The 21,327-nt window shown below is 53.1% G+C and overlaps 1 protein-coding gene and 1 long non-coding RNA gene across 2 annotated transcripts; one reads left to right on the top strand and one right to left on the bottom strand.

Moving 5' to 3' along the window:
• Positions 1-2,618: 2,618 nt before the first annotated feature.
• On the top strand, positions 2,619-20,536 carry NUMBL (NUMB like endocytic adaptor protein). The gene is made up of 9 exons (XM_080827694.1): positions 2,619-2,677; positions 4,272-4,408; positions 5,438-5,512; positions 5,618-5,692; positions 6,663-6,803; positions 13,884-14,073; positions 15,788-16,093; positions 18,175-18,297; positions 19,122-20,536. Exons 2-9 carry the CDS (start codon positions 4,283-4,285, stop codon positions 19,754-19,756), a joined length of 1,671 nt encoding a protein of 556 aa, XP_080683820.1. The 5' UTR covers positions 2,619-2,677; positions 4,272-4,282; the 3' UTR covers positions 19,757-20,536.
• On the bottom strand, positions 13,624-16,141 carry LOC308357845. Its single transcript, XR_013968254.1, has 3 exons — positions 16,010-16,141; positions 14,207-14,362; positions 13,624-14,058 (listed from the first exon to the last, which is right to left on the bottom strand). It is a non-coding gene; the product is annotated as an uncharacterized lncRNA (long non-coding RNA).
• Positions 20,537-21,327: the final 791 nt, after the last annotated feature.

Here is a 21,327-nt window from a genome sequence, read left to right as displayed (position 1 = left end):
CGGTGTTTCTGTGACTGTGGCTGTGGGTGTGTGCGCGTGTGCGCTAGAGCTGGGGACCGAGGAATCCTGTGCGTGTGTCTGTGTTTTGTGCTTGTGGTTGTGTCTGGTAATGTGTGTGATGGTCTCTGTGACCCCGGCATTGATGTGACTGTGTGTGTGTGTGTGAGACAGCTGCTCCTTATGCTGAACCCTGTACTTTTTAGTCTGTTCGAGTGTGCGTGTGCATGGTTGTAACTGTGTGGTTGGGTCTGTGATTACATCTTTTTTGACCCCGGGCGTGTGCTTTGGTAACTGTCACTGGGTTGTGACAGTGTGTGTGTTGGGTCTGGGGTTGGTCAAATGTGTGGCCGACTAGCCGTGGGTGGAGTTGGGACGGTGGTACGTGGAGTTGTGTCTATGACTCTGTGGCCATGTGCTGCTCTCCCAGTGACTTGCGAATGTTTGTGGTTGCGTCTACAACTGATCTTATATGTGGGTCACACATACGTCTCTGTGACACACAACTGTCCCTGCAACTCTGGGTGTGTAACTGCCATCGTATATGAAGACACGCCATGCCTTGTTTGTGTGATGGCCCTGTGATGTGTAGGACAGAGGTTGTGTGTCCATGGCCACATCTGCGTATGTGACTTGGGTTGTAGAAAGGTCTCCATCTAGCTCTGTCGATATGAAGTGTGCGCATTTATAGTTGTGTCTGCGTGCGATCTGGGTGACAGATTGGAGTAGGGGTCTGAACCCCTGACTGATTATTAATAGAGGGTTATTTTATCACTTGTGACTCAAGCTCTACTTATGTCTGTGTGGTGGCACCAGGGAACTGTGTGTGTGGGGGTGCAGATAGAGGTGATGGTGGCTTCTAGATTTGTGTAGGACCTGCACACCTGCAACCCTGGGTGATTATATGTCGTGGCCTGTGGGAGTGCGCATGTCTATAGCCGTGTGGCTGGTGTGCGTGTCCCTGTCCATGTGTGCGTGCTGGACTGTTTCCATCTGGGTGGTTGGGTGACTGGGTGACTCTCCTGACTGCATACATGGCTCTGTCAGGAACCGTGTCTTTTGGGTGGACGCAGCTATAAGCGCTATGTCTGGGTCACCGCATTTCTGAGTTCTGTCTCATCATCACTGTGTGCTTATGATGTGTGACACAGAAATTGCGTGCCGATGTCTCCCTGTGTGAGATGCTGTGTGTCTGTCCACATGGCGCTGTGATTGTATGTGGCCACAGGCTTCTTCTTCGTGTATTTGCATGAAGAGAGGCCATGTGTTGGTGAGGGGGTGACATGGTGCAGCTGCGTGGGGGGGGGCACTGGGGGACTGTAGCGTGGCCAGGGCATGTGGCTGGGTACTGGGACACCGATGCTTTGTGGCTTGGCACACACAGCCATTTCTGAAATGCATGTGGCTGAGACTCTGAGCCAGCATCCGTCTGGCTGTACCTGAGCCTGGCCATCCCGAGGGACAGTTGTCTCTGGATGGTTCTGTGCATGTCTTCAGTGTGTGTGCCTGGTCCTCGACCAGGCACAGGCCGTTGCCATCTGTGTCTCTGTGTGTGATTGGTCGGGGAGGGCTCTCCATGTAAGGGTGGCTGATACGGTGACCACGTGTTTGTCCCTGTGACTGGGTGTGTGTGTGACCGTGACAGCACGTGACCCAGACAACATGTTGGTGTGGCTGCTGCAGTTGGGGCCAAGAATCCGTGGGCTGCTGTGTGCCTGGACACGAGGAGGCACCCGTGGCCGTGGCTGGGGGTGGCAGTGTGGGACCGAATGTGTGGCCGTGTGTCTGCATGCCCCCATGACCACATGTCCTCACGCAGCAATGGAGCCGCATGTGACAGGTGTGTGTGATGGGGACCCTATCTGTGCTAGTGGGTGACCTTTGACCGGTGTGACTCCAGGGGCAGCGACGTGAGTGTGTCGGGCGGGGGCCTGCGGAGATCTCACTGGGAGTGAGCGCTGCTCCAGTGGGGGTGCCCAGGACTGGCTGTCCGTACGTGGCCAAGAAAACAAGGAGTGACCAAACATCCAGTAGCTGGTGTGACCAGGTGTTTATGGCCGTGCCTGGGCAGGCTGAGACTTGCTACTCACGTGGACAGACGTCTGTGTCTTTGAACATGGATAGGATACCAGCCGGTTATAGTGGCTGCCGCCACTTTTGTGTGTCTGTGGGACCCACTGTGTGCCCCTGCCGTGGTGTCTGCACAGACACACGTGTGGAACTGTGCCCAGGTGCTGGGGACAGCCGGAGACCTGAGTTGTGTGCGTGCATGCATGTGACCATATGTTTATGTGCAGCCTGGACAGGTGTCTAGAGGTCAAGGCCACTCCTCCTCACACCATCCCCTTGGGTACTGAGGGCCTCCTGAGGCCAGGACATCCCCAACATATAACCCCCGGAAACGCACCTACTCATTCCTGGGCTCTCGCTACCAGGTGGCTGGTCTCCTTAGTAACAGTTGCTATGACAACTGGGGCTCCCATCAGGGAGCCTGAAATGGAGGGGGGGTTGGCTGTTGTCCAAAGAGGGGGTGAGGTAGGGGACTGAGCCCTACCCTAAGCCAGTTTCTCACCTTCTCCTCCCTTCCTTGGGCAGGGCGGACCCAGGAGGCCTGAGCAGCATCTGCCCCCAGCCCCCTGTGGGGCCCCGGGGCCCCCCGAAACCTCCAGGACGGAGCCAGGTGAATGACCAGCTGGGGCCAGGGCAAGGGCTGAGTGTGTGCTTGGGTCTGCCTCTCACGACGGGAGGAACTGTCCCTGCGGTCACACGGACTTCATCACACTCAGGAGTGGATGCCCTTGAATGTCTTCCCTGCACACTCAGTGACCATCAGGCCCAGCCTCGCAAATAACATGAATACACTCTCACAGACAACAACCTTGTGCTATCTCACATCTACCCAGATACTTGGTTGCATAGACACAGCCTCGGCACAACACTCATGAGCCCACAGTCTCTGCAACAGCCACACTCTCTGACACACACACACATCCTCCCAGACAAAAGCCACAGACACACAACCTCACCACCGACCGCACTCCTGGCCAGAGACAAAGACTCTCTGATAAGTCACAGGCACACACCGTCAGAGGCGACAGCCATCGAAGACAGTAGCCACACCCTCACATGGATACACAGCTTCCAAGACAACGGTCAGGGATACACACACACCCTTTCGAAGCCAACAGCTTCATGCTCAGACACATCCCCACAGGCAGCATTCCCGACGCACATTCCACAACCATCTCACACTTAGATAGCCTTCAGCAACAACCTTCTGGGACCTTCACTTACGGACAACAACCGCACTCTTGGGCACTGACGCCCTCACAGACTGCACTCCCAGGCACACACTTTCATAGACAACCATTCTCAGACCTGTGGCCTTCGGTGCACACAGTGTTCAGAAATACACACACTCGCAATGGTTGCATGTGCAGATCTAGACACTGGGAATACACCAATTGCACACTTGCATGCGCACACACACACACGGTCCCCATCTGCCGCTGGTGCTCTGTCCTAGTTGGCCCTCACGCTCCTGGGACTGTCAGGATGGCTTCTCAGTTGGTGAAGACTGTCTCAGTCACTGAAGACTGTCCTACCTCCACTCTCCCTCCTTCATCTGATGGTCGCAGGTGCACACCACCCCAGCGTCTCCTGTCTTTGACTAGACACAGTTGACAGAGGGGCGGATCTCAGGGGCACAGAGATGAGCCCCCAGCCCCCACACCCTCTGGCTTGGGTTCTGGACCTCAATCCCTGGATGTTCTGAGTCCCCCCCACATCGAACCCAGGCAACTCAGAACTCTCATGCTCTCTGACCATCTCATCCCCTGGCTTCCTACCCCTAAAACCCCTGGCCTCATGACCCGTGGCCCTTATGCCTTCTACGCCCTGTGCCCTCCAGTGTCTTGACTCCCTGTTAGTTTGGATCCTCATACCTCTTGACTGTCGCCTCCCTAATCTCCAGACCGCTAAAAGCTGTGAATCATGACCCTCCCCATCCCCGACCTCCATGTACCTTGGCCTCAAGTTTTTCTTCTGAAACCCCCCTGCCTACTCTGGCATTACCCTGCCTTCCCGGTGTCCCCTGACTGCTGCTGATGCACATCTCCTGAATGCCATGCCCTCTGACCCAGTGACCCCCCCTACTGTAACCCAGATCCCATGTTGTCTGACCCCATGTTCCCTGAGCACTCTATCCCTCCTGCTGGAGCCCATGACTCCAGCCACCGCCCTTGACCCGTGCCCCTGTCCTGTGTCACCAGAAGGGGCGGGCACCATGAATAAGTTACGGCAGAGCCTGAGACGGCGAAAACCAGCCTACGTGCCCGAGGCGTCGCGCCCCCACCAGTGGCAAGCGGACGAGGACGCTGTGCGCAAGGGCACGTGCAGCTTCCCAGTCCGGGTGAGTGGGCGGGGCCATGGGCGGGGCCATGGGCGGGGCGCTGTGAGCTTCCGGGTGTGGTGCTGGCTAGAGGGCTGAGGGCTCGTCCTGCTAGAGCAGGACCCACGGCCTGGGCTCTTCAAAGGCGGGACCAAAACCCAACACACATTCTCTTGTACCAGGAAGTTATTACCTGGGGAGTGGGGGGGTTACCTTCTTCCTATTAGTCACCCTATTCCATGGGAGCTCACAATTTCCAAAAGGCTCTGGACGACTTCTCACAACACATACTGCACCTCTGTGAGGGAGACCGCAGGATTCAGGTTCATATCCCACTCAGTCCCTTCCTGGCGGGGTGACCACAGCCGATGGTCACAAACCCTCCATTTTCTTTTCCCTTCTCCCAGAAGCAGACATGGAGTGTGAGGGGTCCATCTGGTGATGTGGGAAACGCTGTGGGGCCGAGGAAGGGTAGGTGGCCAGTAAAGGGTGTTTCGTTAACCTGCAGCTGTGGGCCCGCGTGGCCGCCACCTGGACCTGGCCCCGGGGTCCTGAGTACTCGTGGCCCGAACCCTGCGAGAAAGCCCTCTAAGAGGCATGCGCACCCGAGGCCAATGCCTCCCTCCGGCTACCCAGCCCTGGCTTCATGCCGCTGGGGAAAATACTGGGAAATAGAGCCATCCTAGCCACGGGATGAGAGAGCTGGGGCGAGTGTACCCCGGCTCCCATCAGTTCATCAGTGGGCCAGTCCTGGGGCTCACAGGGGCTCTGGGGCTCGCAGACACTGGGGCCCAAAAGGAAGAGGGTAACGTGTTAAGGCCCAGGAATAGAGGCACGATGGGAATCAGTACTACCTGCCTGCTTCAGCATCCTCGTCTGTATGCCTGGGATGGGAGCAGAGTAGCCACCTCACGGGGCCGAGGTGCAGAGTGGATTAATATGTATGATGGGCTAGGCACCTTGCAGGACGGGTCGCAGCTGCTCGGGGCACACTGGGAAGGTACTGATTACTGTGCTGATTACCTGTCCTCCCGTTTCCTCTCCCTCAAGTACCTGGGTCACGTGGAGGTGGAGGAGTCCCGGGGGATGCATGTGTGTGAAGATGCCGTGAAGAAGCTGAAGGCGGTGAGTGAGGCTGGAGGCGGGAAGGGCCCCCCCCCGGCCCCCAACCGGGCTCAGACCCCAGGAGGCAGCCCTGACCAGGCCCTTTGTCCTCCTCCCCCACCCCAGATGGGCCGGAAGTCCGTGAAGTCTGTCCTTTGGGTGTCAGCCGACGGACTCCGAGTGGTGGATGACAAGACCAAGGTAGGAGGCCTGTGGGGGTAGGAGGGGGCACCGGTGGGCCCCTCGCCCCCCACCCCACCCCACCAGCTTGAATCAGGACTTAGGACACCTTCCCACCCACCTCCAGGATGTCCCTCCCTCCCGGCCGTCCTAGACCACGTGCTCCCGCAACATCTTGGCACACCTCATAGTCCTAATTCAGGGCTGAGTCCTGCAGTTATCATGAGCTGGCACAGATGGTGGGTGTGAGCACAGGCTGTGGAGCAGAGCCTTAGCTTGGATCCCAGCTCCCCCACGCATCTGCTGGGTGACCCCGAGTATGAGATTTAACCCCTCTGAGCCTTAGTTGCCTCATCTGTGAAATGTGGATAAACACGGACCCTGCCCTTAAATGAGAGGGTAGGTGCACGCCATGTAAAACGGTGCCTGGGGCAGCATACGTGCGCAGATCAGTGGATATTAGCTGTTCTGGGTTTATTGTCATTGTTCCCGGCCAGAGGGGAGCCTCATGCGGCCCGGACTGAAGCATCTGTTTGCTCACTGTTGACTTCCCTGACCGGAGACTGCCCAAGGAGGCAGCAGCACATGACAAGGGTTAGGTTAATGACTAAGCAGGATTGACATCTTTGCAGAGGCAGTTCCCTTGCCCCAAAAGACTGTTCCCTGCCTTTTTGCCTAGTTAATACCTCTTCCAGGAAGCTTTTGCTGTCTCCTGATCAAGTGGAATTGGGCACCTCCTTGTGGCTCCCATGGGTCCCTGTGTCTCCCTCAATCCCGGCCCTGACCCATCGCCTGTTTCTTTCTCTGGTGATGGGCCTTGAGTGCCTTGCTAACTGGGGAGCCCCGTGGGAGCAGGGCCCACCTCTGTTTCAATCAGTGCAGGGTCCCCACCCATTCAGGACAAGACAGAGAACAGACAATAAGGGAGCACTGAATGAGTACAGGAAAGACAGTTCAAGTTCCTCTCCTGGTTTCCCCGGCCACCTTCCAGGACTTGCTGGTAGACCAGACCATCGAAAAGGTCTCCTTTTGTGCCCCTGACCGCAACCTGGACAAGGCTTTCTCCTACATCTGCCGGGATGGGACCACCCGCCGCTGGATCTGCCACTGTTTCCTGGCGCTCAAGGACTCTGTGAGTATCACCAGAGCTGGGAGGAAGCTGGCTGGCTGCTCTTCGGCAGGCTCAGGCCCGACACTCACCTCTCTTCTCCGTTCCCTGTGTCCTTCGCAGCTCCTAACTTAGAGGAGTACAGGGAGGCTGGAGGGGGTTAATACAAGTGCCTGGAACAGTGCCTGGCACATCAGAAGCGCTCAGGGACACATTAATTATCATCCTCATTGTCCATAGTTGTGCATGTTTCTCTTATTTTTCTTTTTTATGAGGGTCGCATGCATGTAAGTAACATGCACAGGCGTCCAGGGCACGGCTCCGTAAACTCTTACTTACATAAAAACCCCAGCTGGTCCCTCGGGCCCTCCTCCGTGATACCCCCAGGGTACACACTCTTTTCAACCTTGATTCAATGTGTCTGCAGTTCTTCATATATTTGGGACATCAGGGTCCCCTCTGAGAATCTGATGGAAGCCACAAATGGTCTGTCTTCTCAGAAACATTCTCATAGTTAGGATTCTGAAGCTGCGATGGAAAATCCCCAGCTGCCAGTCAGTTCAGGGTAATAGAAATTTGTTCCTGGCTTGTGCGAAAGGTATCCAGAGGTAGGCAGTACAGGATTGGGGTGGCTCTTCTCTTCCCATCAAGGGCTGCAGCTCCTTGATCTTGTCGTGGCACTGGAGTGTGGCCTCCACTCGATGATCCAAAATCGGTGCACATGCTCCAGCCCTTGCATCTTCATTCCAGCTACCTAAAGGAGGGAGGCATGCAGAGGGGCAAACCCTCTCCTTTTGGGGAGCTACGTAACAATTACATCCCATTGGCCAGCATGTAGTCACGTGGACATCCCTTGCCACAAAAGATAATGGAAAATATCCTCTTTATTCTGTCCTATCCCTGGACCCTGACCTCAGACCGCACCCAACCTGGTAGGAAGGCATGGTCTCAGCTCCCTGCATTAGCCAGTGTTTTTTGGTAGCTGGCTGCAGAAACCAATCTGGCTGATTTAACTCCAAAATGTTATAATGGGGGGAAATCTCACAAAAAAATCAAAGGGCAATCAGAGCATTAAGCATTAGGATAGTCAGGGAGCTGAGCAGCCTGGGGGCACTACGGAGGGGACAGTTCCTTCCACTGCACTGCTGCAGAAACGAATCCAGCCTCTCAGTGTCCCGGGTTAAAATGATTTCCTTTTTTTTTTTTTTTTAAAGATTTATTTATTTATTTATTTATTTGACACACACAGAGATCACAAGTAGGCAGAGAGGCAGGCCGAGAGACAGTGGGGGAAGCGGGCTCCCTGCTGAGCAGAGAGCCCGATGCGGGGCTCGATCCCAGGACTCTGAGACCCTGACCTGAGCCCAAGGCGGAAGCTTAATGCACTGAGTCACCCAGGCGCCCCTGGGGTTAAAATTCTAACAAGAGGGCATGGGATTGGCCTGTCTTGAGTAAGACCTCCCTTGGTCAGGGGAGGGTGGAGCACACTGACTTATCCAACATGGACGAGGAGCTCCCCAAAGGGAACTTGGGGTGCTGTTATCAAATGCAAGGGGAACAGATACTGGGCAAGTAAAATAACACACAGCCCTCTCAGATTTTCATGGGATTCCTTCGTATTTCAGAAATCCGCACCCCGGGTGCTTGGGTGGCTCAATTGGTTAAGCAACTGCCTTCGGGTCAGGTCATGGTCCTAGAGTCCTGGGATCGAGTCCCACACCAGGCTCCCAGCTCCATCGGGAGTCTGCTTCTCCCTCTGACCTTCTCCCCTCTCATGCTCTCTCTCACTATCTCTCTCTCAAATAAATAAATAAAATCTTAAAAAAAGGAAAGAAATCCCCACCCCAAGGACTCTGGACTCCCAAAACTGCTCAGCACCCCCAACCTCCTCTGTCATACACACAATCTCAGACGTCAAACCGGGGATGGAAAACCAGCGTAAGAGTATCAGGATGTCAGGGTGGGTGAGCACCTGCCAGGGGCTAGTACGGAGATATCAGAAACCCAGGACCCTGAGCGACTGCAGATTTCCTGAGCAGAGCAGGCTAAGTTGTATCAGCTGTCTGTTGCTGTGGAACAAATTGCCCCCACGTTTAGTGACTTAAAATGATCGTCATTTACCATCTCTCAGGGGTTTTGTAGGTCAGGAATTTGGACAAGGCTCAGCTGCGTGGGGCTGGCTCCAGGGTCACCTGTGCTGTTACAATGCGATGGTGTTTGGAACTGTGACCCCAGGAGCCTGGCCGGATAGCCCCACTCTTCACGGATCTCAGGACCTCTTCACAAGGGCTGTCTAGCAGGGGGTTCAGGAGAGCTGGACTTCTTCCGTGGTGGCGCTGGGCTCCAGTGTGAGTTCGAGAGAGACAGAGCTCACACCTGCTTGGTCTTGGTCTTGGTCTTGGAAACCACACAGCCTTGCTTCTGTGGGATTGTGTCTGTCCAGGTGGTCGTAGAGGTCTTCCCAGGCTAAGGGGAGAGAACACAGACTCCACCTCTGATAGGGGAGTGACAAAGTTCTGGAGGAGTGGGCGGGTGCCAGAAATTTGTTGTGGCTATTTATGGAAAACACGACCACATGGTTAGTGTGGGTTCAGTGTCCTAACAACACAGCTGTGGGACATGAGGCCCGGGTGACTTTCCTCTTGGGGACTCAGTCTCCTCTTCCATGAAATGGGGGTGTTAGCAGTGGCTGCTCCCAGGTGTGTTGGGGAAGCGTTTGTTAGGATCACACCCAGAAACTTCTGAACAGAGTTGCATAACATGGGTTTAGTTACTAGGAACAGTTGCTATCATTTGAAAAGTACTTGGGTGGGGCGTGGCACCTGGGTGGCTCAGTCAGTTCAGCTTCTGCCTTCAGCTCAGGTCATGATCCCAAGGTGCTGGGATCGAGTCCCGCATGGGGCTCCTCAGTCAGTGGGGAGTCTGCTTCTCCCTCTCCCGTTGCCCCTCCCCCTCCTTGTGTGCTCTCTCTCTGTCTCAAATAAAATCTTAAAAGTACTTGGGGCTGAGAATCAAAGCAAGAAAAGAACAAGGCCATCTCTTCTGTGTAGAGAGCGCGACCTTCTCTGCTTTCCCTTCCACTTCTGAGCCGCGGGTTTGAAGCATTAAGTGGTAGAACTCCCGGGATTCCCCAAGCATAACTTCACTTTTTGAGGTGCAATTCACATGAAATTGATCATGTGAAAGCTGGCGCTGCAGTGGCATTTAGCAGGCTCTTAACCTTGTTGGTTCATCACCTCTCTCTAGTTGCCAATACCCTCATCGCTCCTAAAAGGGAGCTCAGACCCATTAAGCCGTCATTCCCTGTACCACACACCCTCCTCCCTGATGGCTAGTCGGCTCTCTGTCTCTGTGGAGTTACCTCTCCTAGATGGTTCATACAAATTGAACCGTACGGTATGCGGTCTTTTACGGCAGGCTTCTTTCACTTAGCATCATGTTTTCAAGGTTCATCCTTGTAGAGTGTGTCCGCACTGTTTCATAGCTGAATAATACTCCACTGTATGGATATATTACATGTTTATCTTTTCATCCTTTGATGGACATTCGGGTGGTTTCTACTTTTTGGATATTGTGAATAATGCTGTTATGGACATTGGTGTGCAAGTATTTGTTTGAATACCTGTTTCTAATACTTTGGGGTCCACACCTAGGAGCTGGATTGCTAAATCATATAGTAACTCTATGTTTAAAGTTTTGAGGAATTGCCAAGCCATTTCCCACAGAGGCTGCACCATTTTATATTCCCACTAGCAAAGTACAAGGGTTCCAGTTTCTCCACATCCTGACTAGCACTTAATACTTTCCATTTTTTTTTTAAATCATAGTCATCCTAGTAGGTGTGAAGTGGTGCCTGACTGTGGTTTTGATTTGTATATCCCTACTGACTAAGGAGATTGAGACTCTTTTTATATGTTTATCGGCCATTTGTATATCTTTGGAGAAATGTCTATTTAAATTCTGTATCCATTTTTTAAAAATTGGGTTGTCTTTTTATTGTTGAGTTGTAAGAACTTTTTATATATTCTGGATACTAGTCACTTAACAGTTTTATGATTTGCAAAAATTTCCCCCCATTCCGTCAGTTGTCTTTTCACTTTCTTGGTAGTGTCCTTTGAGGTACAAATGTTTTTAATTTTGATGAAGTTTAGTGTATCTGGTTTTTTTTTCTTTTGTCCTTCATTCATTTGGTGTCACATCTAAGAATCCATTGCCAAATCTAAGGTCATGAAGATTTACTCCATGTTTTGTTCTATAAAAGTTTTATAGTTTTAGCTCTTACATTTAGGACTTTAATCCATTTTGAGTTAATTTTTGTAAATGGTGTGAAGTAGGGGTCCAACTTTATTTTTTCCATGTGGATATTGTCCTAGCGCCATTTGATAACAGGACTGTTCTTTCCCCATTGAAGTCTTGGTACCCTTACTGAAAATCAATTGACCGTAGAGGTGTGGGTCAATCTCGGGCTCTCAATCCTATTTCATTGATCTATATGTTATCCTTACGGCAGTATCACATTATTCTGATTGCGGTAGCTTTGGGGTACTATTTAAATCAGAAAGTGTGAGTTCTTTTCTGTTGTTCTTTTTTTTTTTTTTTTAAGATTTTATTTATTTATTTGACAGACAGAGATCACAAGTAGGCAGAGAGGCAGGCAGAGAGAGAGAGAGGAGAAAGCAGGCTCCCCGCTGAGCAGAGAGCCCGATACGGGGCTCGATCCCAGGACCCTGGGATCATGACCTGAGCTGAAGGCAGAGGCTTTAACCCACTGAGCCACCCAGGCACCCTCTGTTGTTCTTTTTCAAAATTACTTTGGCTCTTCTGGGTCCTTTGCAATTCCATGTTAATTTTAGGGTCAGCTTTTCTATTTCTGTAAGAATCTATTGGGATTTTCGTGGGGATTGCATTGAATCTATAGACCACTTTGGAAATATTGCTGTCCTTAACAGTATTAAATATCGCAATCCATGAGCATGGGATGCATTTCCACTTATTTAGGTCTTCTTTACAGTGTGTGGTAGTTTTCAGCATACATGTCTTTGACTTCCTTGGTTAAACTTATTCATAACCCTTATTTTATTTTGTTTTTTGTTTTGTTTTGTTTTGTTTTGAGAGAGAGAACATGAACATGAACATGAATGGGGGGCGGGGAACAGGAGGGACAGAGGGAGAGAGGGGGGGAGAGAGAGAGAGAGAATCATAAGCAGGCTACACACCCAGCACAGAGCCTAACACAGGGCTCCATGTTATGGCCCTGAGATCATGATCTGAGCCGAAATCAAGAGTGGGATGCTTAACTGACTGAGCCACCCAGGCATCCCATTTTATTCTAGATGCTATCGTAAGTGGCATTGTTGTAACTTCATTTTTGGATTGTTCACTGTTAGCGTAGGTAGGTATAACTGATTTTTGGTGTTGATCTTGTATCCTGCAACTTTGCCAAATTCATTCATTACCACTAATAGTTGTTCTGTGGATTCTCTATGATTTTCTATATATAAGGTTATGACATTTGTAAATAGAGATAATGTTACTTTCCCCTTTCCAATTTGGATGCTTTTCTTCTTCTTGTCCAATTACTCTAGAACTTCCAGCACAGTGTTGAATAGAGTGATGAAAATAGGCATCCTTGTCTTGTTCCTGTTCTTAGGGAAAAGCTTTCACTCTTTCAGCATTAGTATGATGTTAGCTGTGACTTTTTATCAGGTTGAGGAAGTTCCCTTCTATTCGAAGTTTGTTGATTTTTTTTTTTAATCATAAAAAGGGGCTGGATTTTGTCAAATATTTTTTCAGCATTCATGGGGATGATCATGTGGCTTTGTTCCATCCTTCTGTTAATGTGGTGTGTTACACTGATTGATTTTCGCAAGTTGAATCAACCTTGGATTCCTGGGATAAATTCACTGGATCATGGCGTATAACCCTTTTCTTGTGCTGGTATTTTGTGGACGATTTTTGTCCCCAAGTTTAACAGGTGGCTGAGCATCTTGGTTAGGAAACAGGTCAAATCGATCTCATTCTCATGCTAACTCTGCCACTCGCTTATTGTAATGGGCATGTTGATGAAGGCTCAGTTTCTTTGTCTGTAAAATGGGTTCGTAAGCACAGCCACCTCCTGGCATGATTGGGAGGGTTCCGCATGGACAGATACACTGAGACTCCTACCTGTGTGGTGTTTCCCTGTGCCTGGCTCTTGGGCTGGCTCCCTCTGCTGTATGCCTTGCATATTAGTTCATACATAAATCTTGCAACAATCTGGTTCAGTGAGTGCTGTTAGGATCCCCATTTTATAGACCAGGAGGCTTGGGCACTAAGAGGTGATGTGGATTTCTCGAGAAACACAGCTGGAAGGCAGGAAGCCAGCATCATTGTGCCCTTGCAGCCTCCCAAGTAGGCACTCAACAGGGCTGTTGTGTTCACCCCCAGCATTTTATGACAAAATGCTTTCAAGCACGCAGGGAAGCCGAAAGACTTGTATGACCAGTCACCTGGACACCCACCACCCAGATCCCGCCGTTAGGTGTGTCTGCGCTTACTGTTGCTCATTTGTCCCATTTTTGATGCATTTCAAAGTTGCAGACATCAGAATACTTCCCCCCGGACACTTCAGCTTGCCTGCCCCGCAGTAGAATGCATTCGTTTCCAGCTCCTTTTTTTTTTTTTTTTTTGAAGTCAAATGCTTGCTGTGCACAGACCCAGGGATGTTAACAACTGCACGTACTCGTGCAACCCAAGCTGCCATCAAGGCCTAGAACATTCCTCTACCCGAGCCAATGCCTCCTGCCCCTTCCCAGTGAGTTCTCAGCCCCGCCCCCTAAGGAACAGCCAGGCTTCCAGCTTTTTTCACCTCAGATTAGTTTTACTGGTTCTCAAACTTCATACCAAGGGAGCCATATGGCACTGTACTCCTGTTTCTGGCTTTTTTTCTCTCTGAGCTGCCCTGTTTCCCTGTTTCCCTCTGGGTGCTCTGAGGCTCCGGGCGGGCACGGGCGCAGGGGACTGGTCCAGGATCACCTGACACTGAGCTGGTGGCAGCCGGGGCTTCTGGCCTCCAGCCGGCACAATGCCGCCTCTCCAAGCCGGGCCTGACCGCTCTTCCCACAGGGGGAGAGGCTGAGCCACGCCGTGGGCTGCGCCTTCGCCGCCTGCTTGGAGCGGAAACAGCGGCGGGAGAAGGAATGCGGGGTCACGGCCGCCTTCGATGCCAGCCGCACCAGCTTTGCCCGCGAGGGCTCCTTCCGCCTGTCGGGTGGCGGCCGGCCCACTGAGCGAGAGGCCCCTGAAAAAAAGAAAGGTGGGTGCTGTGGGCGGGGCCTGGGGATCCATTCTGGGCCGGGGGCCGGGGAGAGCGACAGAGGCCCAGGGACTCTGCAATTTACAGAGCAGGGCACCAGCCACAAGGTTTGGTTACAGTTTACAGAGCTCACTTGTTTGGGCAATATTCGGCTGGCCATAGATCCCAGCAAAACTGGGTTATCTTCTAACCCAGGGAGGTTCGGAAGCATTTCAAATTGTGGCTCAAGGCCAGTTACTGGGTTGTGAAGTCAGCTTGGTGGATTGTGGCTGGCTGGCACTGAAAAGAACTGAAATAGAAAAAAATAGAAAATATCAGATTAGCTGAATGTAGTAAGGGGAAGTGTAGTTTAATGATACTTTTAGTCCAGGCTATGTATTTGTGTGCATGTGGCAGGGGGGGGACAGGTTACCATGCAAAAGGTTTTGCTTACTCTGGGTTGCCATCAACAAAAATATCGGTGGTCTCTAACATTACAGGTAAGTGGCAAGTACTTTGTAAATTCTAAAACAATGTGGTATTTATTTAGAGACAAAGCGTAAGTGGGGGTATACAGAGGAAGAGGCAGAATCCCAAGGAGGGGCGCCTGGGTGGCTCATTTGGGATCGAGCCCCACATCCGAATCCCTGCTCATTAGGGAATCTGCTTATCCCTCTCCCTCTGCCTCTCACCCCACTCGTGCTTGCCTGAGCGCGTTCTCTCTCTCTCTCCCAAATAAATTTTTTTTTAAAGATTTTTATTTATTTGAGAGACAGCACAAGTGGGGGTTGGGGGAGAAGCAGAGGGAGAGGGAGAAGGAGACTCCCCGTGGAGCAGGGAGCCCAATGCGGGGCTCGATCCCAGGACCCTGAGATCATGACCTGAGGTGAAAGCAGATGTTTAATCTACTGAGCCACCCAGGCACCCCTCTCTCAAATAAAACCTTTAAAGAAAAAAAGAAGAACCCCAAGCAGACTCCACTGGGCTTGATCTCACAACCCAGAGATCATGACCTGAGCCAAAATCAAGAGTCAGGTACTTAACCGACTGAACCATTCAGGCACCCCTAAGACAGGTTTTTTAAAATATAAATATACTTTGTTGTAAGTCACAGTATTTTTTTTTTAACTGTGGATTTTAGTTTTTAAATTTGTGGGAAACACTGCTTAGAATTTATAAAGAACTTACTCTGGGAAGCTGTTTCTCCCTCTGCCCCTCGCCCCCCGCTCATGCTTGCTTGCTCTCTCATAAATAAGTAAATCTAGGGGCGCCTGGGTGGCTCAGTGGGTTAAAGCCTCTGCCTTTGGCTCAGTCATGATCCCAGGGTCCTGGGATCGAGCCCCACATCGGGCTCTCTGCTCCACGGGGAGCCTGCTTCCCCCCCCCCCCCGCCTGCCTCTCTGCCTACTTGTGATCTCTGTCAAATAAATAAAATATTTTAAATAAATAAATCTAAAAAAATTTATCAGAAAGGGAAATAGGTCTCAGAAGGGAAAACAGCAGAAGCAGTGAAGAAAGCCAGATTGGGGACAGAAAACTAGAGAGACCCAAAAGGTCAGGTTGGAGGAGGAATCCCTCAGGGCTCCCTGGGGCAGGCGGTACAGGTGTGGTGGCAGTGGGAGACATTTCAGGGCTCTGACCAGCCTGTCCTGGGGAAGATGATGAAGGGGGCTTGCTGGGAGAGGAGCAAATGCCTGGGTGTGGTATCCGACCGCCTGTCTCCCCGTGTCTCCAGCAGAGGCAGCAGCTGCCCCAACTGCAGCTCCTGGCCCTGCGCAGCCTGGGCACGTGTCCCCGACACCGGCCACCACATCTCCCGGTGAGAAGGGTGAGGCGGGCACCCCAGTGGCTGCAGGCACCAGTGCGGCCGCCATCCCCCGACGCCACGCCCCGCTGGAACAGCTGGTTCGCCAGGGCTCCTTCCGCGGGTTCCCGGCACTCAGCCAGAAGAACTCACCTTTCAAACGGCAGCTGAGCCTACGGCTGAACGAGCTGCCATCCACACTGCAGCGCCGCACAGACTTCCAGGTGAAGGGCACAGGTGAGCCCGGGGCTCAGCGGGAGAGAACATCGGGATCAATACCATCCCTAGTAAGCACCAGAGACAGAAAAAGGGGTATAAGCCTTGATCGGTTAGCACTGTCTGCCCTGGGGAAGAGGTGGAACACATCATGGTCGATTAGCAGCGTCTGCCACCAACAAGGGGGGAGAGAGATTGATGAGCAATGTCTACTATTGGCAAGGAAAAGCAGAAGGGTGGCACAAGCCACGATCAATTAGTAATGTCTGTTGTGGTTAGGGAAAGGGGAGAGGTGGCTTGTATCACAATCGATGAGCAGTGTGCCAGGGGTTTGGGAGAGGAGAGAAGCTGCCTAGATGCCACTGTTTGCTCAGGAGGAAGCTAAAACTCCCAAGCATTTATTGGCCAGTGGAGCCATGAGATCTGGCTGGGTGAAGGATACGGGCTCAGAGGAAGGCGGATTGTGATGGATTAAGAATGTCTGCCTGGGGAGCGCCTGGGGGGCTCAGTGGGTTAAGCCTCTGCCTTCGGCTCAGGTCATGATCCTAGAGTCCTCGGATCGAGCCCTGCATCGGGCTTTCTGCTCAGCAGGGAGCCTGCTCCCCCATCTCCCTCTCTCTGCCTGCCTCTCTGCCTACTTGTGACGTGTCTGTCAAATAAATAAATAAAATCTTAAAAAAAAAAAAAAGAATGCCTGGGACAGGGAGAATAGAATGATGGCATATGGCATGGTCTCCTGACAGGGTCTGCCATGAGGAAGAAAAAGGAGCGAGGTGGCATACCATATGATTAATTAGTGAAGGTTGCCATGGATAAGGGAGAAGGGAGAAGAGCAGAAGTTATTTTAGCTCAAGGAGAGGCTCCCAGAATTTGGCCAGTGGAGACAATAGGTGAAGAGCACACATGAGGTCAGGGGTCCGGAAGCATAGTGATGGGTTTGCAGTGTCGCTGGCGGGCAAAGGATCAGGCGAAGGCAGCACCCATCGTCGCTGACCAGCCACGTCTTCCAGGGACGGTGCTGAGGAAAGAAGCAACACATCCTCATTGATTAGTAATGTCTGCCCTGGGTGCTGATAGGAGAAGTGTGGCTGTTCCGGTTTTCTTAGAGGGGAGATGGAATTGCACGGACCAGTACTCTCTCCTAGCCATAGGGTCTGGCTGGGTGAGGCCGGAAGGTGAGCAAAGAGTCCAGTGGCGGGGGCGGTGGGAGGAGAGAAGCATCGTGTTTGATTATTCCTATCTGCCATGGGCCAGAAAGAGGAGAGAGGTGGCATAAGTCATGATCTAAAAGCCAGGTCTGCGCGGGAAAAGAGGGAAGAGAGATGGCCCAGTACTGTGTTCTGTCTGAGGGAGACAGGCAAGCGGGCTGCCTTTCCTCCCAGCTGTCTGTAAGTCACGGGGTCTGGCCCACGGTCATGTTTCCATATGCCAAATCGGAGACACCCATCTCTTATGGCCTGGGGGATTGGCATGGGAGGTGTTGCTCTGTGTCCGGAAGGCTGGGCTGCTCCCAAAGGTGATTGCTGGGCAGATACCAGTGCTGGCTGAGAGTGATGCACACGCACTCCCTGTCCCATATCGTACCGCGGCCATCACACACCCCAGGGCTGGCACACATACTCCTTGGCTCCCCTTGATTTGGAAGCTTCGTGTGTCCGGAGGCAGTGGCACGCTTGCTTGGGTGTGACCTGCCCCTCCCCCCCGCCCCGAACTTTCAGCTCCATAGGAGTCACAGGGGCTACACACAGAAGTCACACACACTGGGAAGTCACAGAAGCCGGTGTTTCCATTAACATGCCCTTGGGCATGTACCCAGCTAACCCACGCAGATGTACACACACTCACAAGCCACACGCCCAGGATCACGCAGACTTGGAGGTCACAGCTCAGATTCACATGCACTTGCGAACACACTCGTGGGTCACATGTGGGTGATTGCATTGGCTCATGCTTGGGAATCACAAGACGCCACATGCCTGGATCCATTTGGTCACCGCAGAGTGGACCCATGACCCATACCCCATGACCCCAGAGGTCGTCAGAGGGGGCCACCTGAGGGCCTGGGCCCCTTGGCTGACCTCCACCCTTCCCTGACTTCCCAGTGCCCGAGATGGAGCCTCCCGGTGCCAGTGACAGCGACAGCATCAACGCTCTGTGCACACAGATCAGCTCGTCCTTCGCCAGCGCTGGAGCCCCAGCACCTGGGCCACCACCGGCCGCAGCAGGTAAGCCCAGCCTGTCTCCTGTAGCGGCCACCCCGCAGCGTCCCGCCTGCAGGCCCCTACTCTGTCCAGGGTTACCTCCCAGACGCCGGGAACCTAGGAATCCCACGAGCTTAGAACTGTTGGGTCATCTAAGGGCTAGGGGACCATCCCACCTCCATGGAATCAATTTTGAGCCTTGGATCATCTTAGAATCCCAGGGTGATCTCAGAGCCATGGGCTCATCCTAGAACCACTGGGTCAACTTAGAACCACGGGATCCATTTTAAACCTTCCTCAGAACCATAAAATTGAGAAACCCACAGTCTTAGGATCACAGGATATTAGAACCTCCAGATTCGAAGCCACGAAACCTTGGAATCACCTTAGAGCCAGGAGCTTATCCTAGAACCACAGAAGCCCTCGGAAGTGCAGTATAAATTTAGAGCTCTAGAATCTTCGAAAGCACAACCTTAAAACCAGTGAACCTCACTATGTTGGAAATGTATGGGACCCCTCGAGAAAGACTTACAGCATCTTAGAATTTTAGCCTCCCAAAACGATACATTGTCAAAATAATCAGAACTAAGGGTGCTATCAAAAATACTTAGGAACAGGTCTGGTCCTGACCCATCAGAAGGGAAGCTGGGCTGGTGACAGTCAGTCTCGCCTGTACTTTTCCATCTGAGGACCTGAGACTCTCAGAACTGTATTTTCTGAGCACTCGGAACCATCCCGTGGTCCAGGATGGTTAAGCCGTTTGCCCTGAAGTCGACACAGGTAGTGAGCGGCAGGGCCCAGCCCCCAGCCTAGGGGTCTCTCAACTGTCGCCTCTCTCCTCTCTCTAGGGACTTCTGCTTGGGGTGAGTCCTCCGTGCCCCCCGCAACTGCCTTCCAGCCTGGGCACAAGCGGACCCCTTCGGAGGCCGAGAGGTGGCTGGAGGAGGTGTCCCAAGTGGCCAAAGCGCAGCAGCAGCAGCAGCAGCAGCAGCAGCAACAAGCAGCCTCCGTGCCCCCTGTGGCCCCCGCTCTGCAGCCCTTCCCTGCCCCCGTGGGGCCTTTCGATGCGGCGCCCGCCCAGGTGGCCGTGTTCCTGCCACCCCCACACATGCAGCCCCCTTTTGTGCCCGCCTACCCGGGCTTGGGCTACCCGCCCGTGCCCCGGGTGCCCGTGGTGGGCATCACCCCCTCACAGATGGTGGCCAACGCCTTCTGCTCCGCCGCCCAGCTCCAGCCCCAGCCCGCCACCCTGCTCGGGAAGGCTGGCGCCTTCCCACCCCCAGCCATGGCCACTGCCCCCGGGGGCCAGGCCCGCCCACGCCCCAATGGGGCACCGTGGCCCCCAGAGCCGGCCCCTGCCCCGGCCCCTGAGTTGGACCCCTTTGAGGCCCAGTGGGCAGCATTAGAAGGCAAACCGGCTGTTGAAAAACCTTCCAACCCCTTCTCCGGCGACCTGCAGAAGACCTTCGAGATTGAACTGTAGCTCGAGCCGCCCTGCCCGTCCCAGCATCTCCGGGTGCCCCACACCTGGGCATGGAGGCCCAATCTCTCTCCCTAGTCCCGCACCCTGGGGCTGCGCCCCCCAGCACCCCCTCCAGCCCCTTGATCACCCCCCACAACCACTACAGAACTGACATTGTACGCCCAGATTGCGACAGGATGGAATTCAGGGATGGACCCGGCCTGGCTAAGGGACCCATTTCACTGCCGGACTTAGGCTGGCAATGCCCTCCCCCACCCCAACCCCCAAACACAGTGGGATGGCCACAGTCCCACTGAGTGTCCTCGGTTCAAGCGACATTTCCCAGTTTCTGTTGACCTTCCACCTTCCAGTGTCGGGTGGGATGGATAAGGGATGCCTGCCTCGGGGCTCTTCTGGGGCCACCAGGGCCCACCCCAAGTCTGGTCATCCCCTCCCATACACAGCACAAGCAAAGGGCTTCCCTCTGCCCACCTGCTGCGTTCACTGCCAATGCTGTGCTCACCCCGATCACCCCTCTCCCCCACTTGGGGGGGCCCACATCTTCCCTGGGCCAAGGTCTCATGGGGGTGGGGGCCAAGTTGGGGGCCCAGGAGGCGGGGTAGGGGGAAGGGGAAGGAGATGCTCAGTTACCTCACGTCAGTGCCCGCTGGGGAGGGGTCCGGGACGAGGAGGGGGGGGCGCCTGGCGGGTACTTTTCTATCTTTTATTTCCAGATTTTTTTGTATCTAAACTTACAGATTTGTATTATACAAGGACAGCCAATAAAGGAAGAATATAATGACGTCCCTCGGGACAGCGGGGGTGTGTCAGGGCGGGGATGGTGCAGTGGCAGAGCCTTTTCTCCTGAGTCCTCTCCTAAAACGAGAGGGACCATAACCTCTGAGTCATAACATGGTAGGAGGGAATGCTGGCCCAGCATTTGAGAGGTTGGGTACTAAAGGGGACCCAAAACCACCCCACTTTCTAATTCTTAACAGAGTCTGAACCAAAGAATTCAAAATATTATAATCTGCTTCTAATCAGTTCAGTATTGAAATGTCATTTTTGTATTTCTTAATTGAGTATGGAAATTCTCAATAACCAGCTTTGGAACAGTAGATCTTTGAGCTGGAAAACTGGTCAATTTGCATTTTCTTTAACTTAGGCCAAAGTGTCAGATGACACAGCAGCGTTTTTTTAAGTCTCTCTCTTGTTTTTGGGGTCCCACACCCCATGGAGACCGGTTCTTCAGGGTGCTTCTCCCTCCACAGAGACCACAGGTCTGGGGGTAACCCACTCACTCCCCCGCAAGCTTGGGCTCTCAGACCTAACACCCCCGCCCTATCTGGGAACCTCCTCCCACCTATCCCTCGTGGGGCATCCCAACCCCACTGCCACCAAGGTCACTTCGCGGGGACCACCCAGCCCAGGCTGGTTCAGCGCCCCTTTTCCAATTCTGTCTGGGAAGCCCCACCCCCTCGGGGAACAGGCCACGTGAGCCCCTCCCCGTGCTTTCTGCAGGGTTCCGCCCCTCGCGATGCCTTCTCTTCAGGCACCAGGGAGGCCGCAAGGGCTCTTTTGGAACGTCCCAC

This window comes from Martes martes (assembly GCF_963455335.1).
Source record: "Martes martes genome assembly, chromosome: 17".
Taxonomy (NCBI): domain Eukaryota; kingdom Metazoa; phylum Chordata; class Mammalia; order Carnivora; family Mustelidae; genus Martes; species Martes martes.
Note: the sequence above shows the minus strand (reverse complement) of the source record. Positions and strands in the feature narration are given on the sequence as shown.

Excerpts from the sequence above, each read along its gene's own strand:
- NUMBL (XM_080827694.1), top strand. The coding sequence starts at position 4,283 with ATGAATAAGTTACGGCAGAGCCTGAGACGGCGAAAACCAGCCTACGTG. Across the intron at positions 4,409-5,437 it reads CGTGCAGCTTCCCAGTCCGG|TACCTGGGTCACGTGGAGGT; the intron begins GTGAGTGGGCGG and ends CTCTCCCTCAAG. Across the intron at positions 5,693-6,662 it reads TGGTGGATGACAAGACCAAG|GACTTGCTGGTAGACCAGAC; the intron begins GTAGGAGGCCTG and ends GCCACCTTCCAG.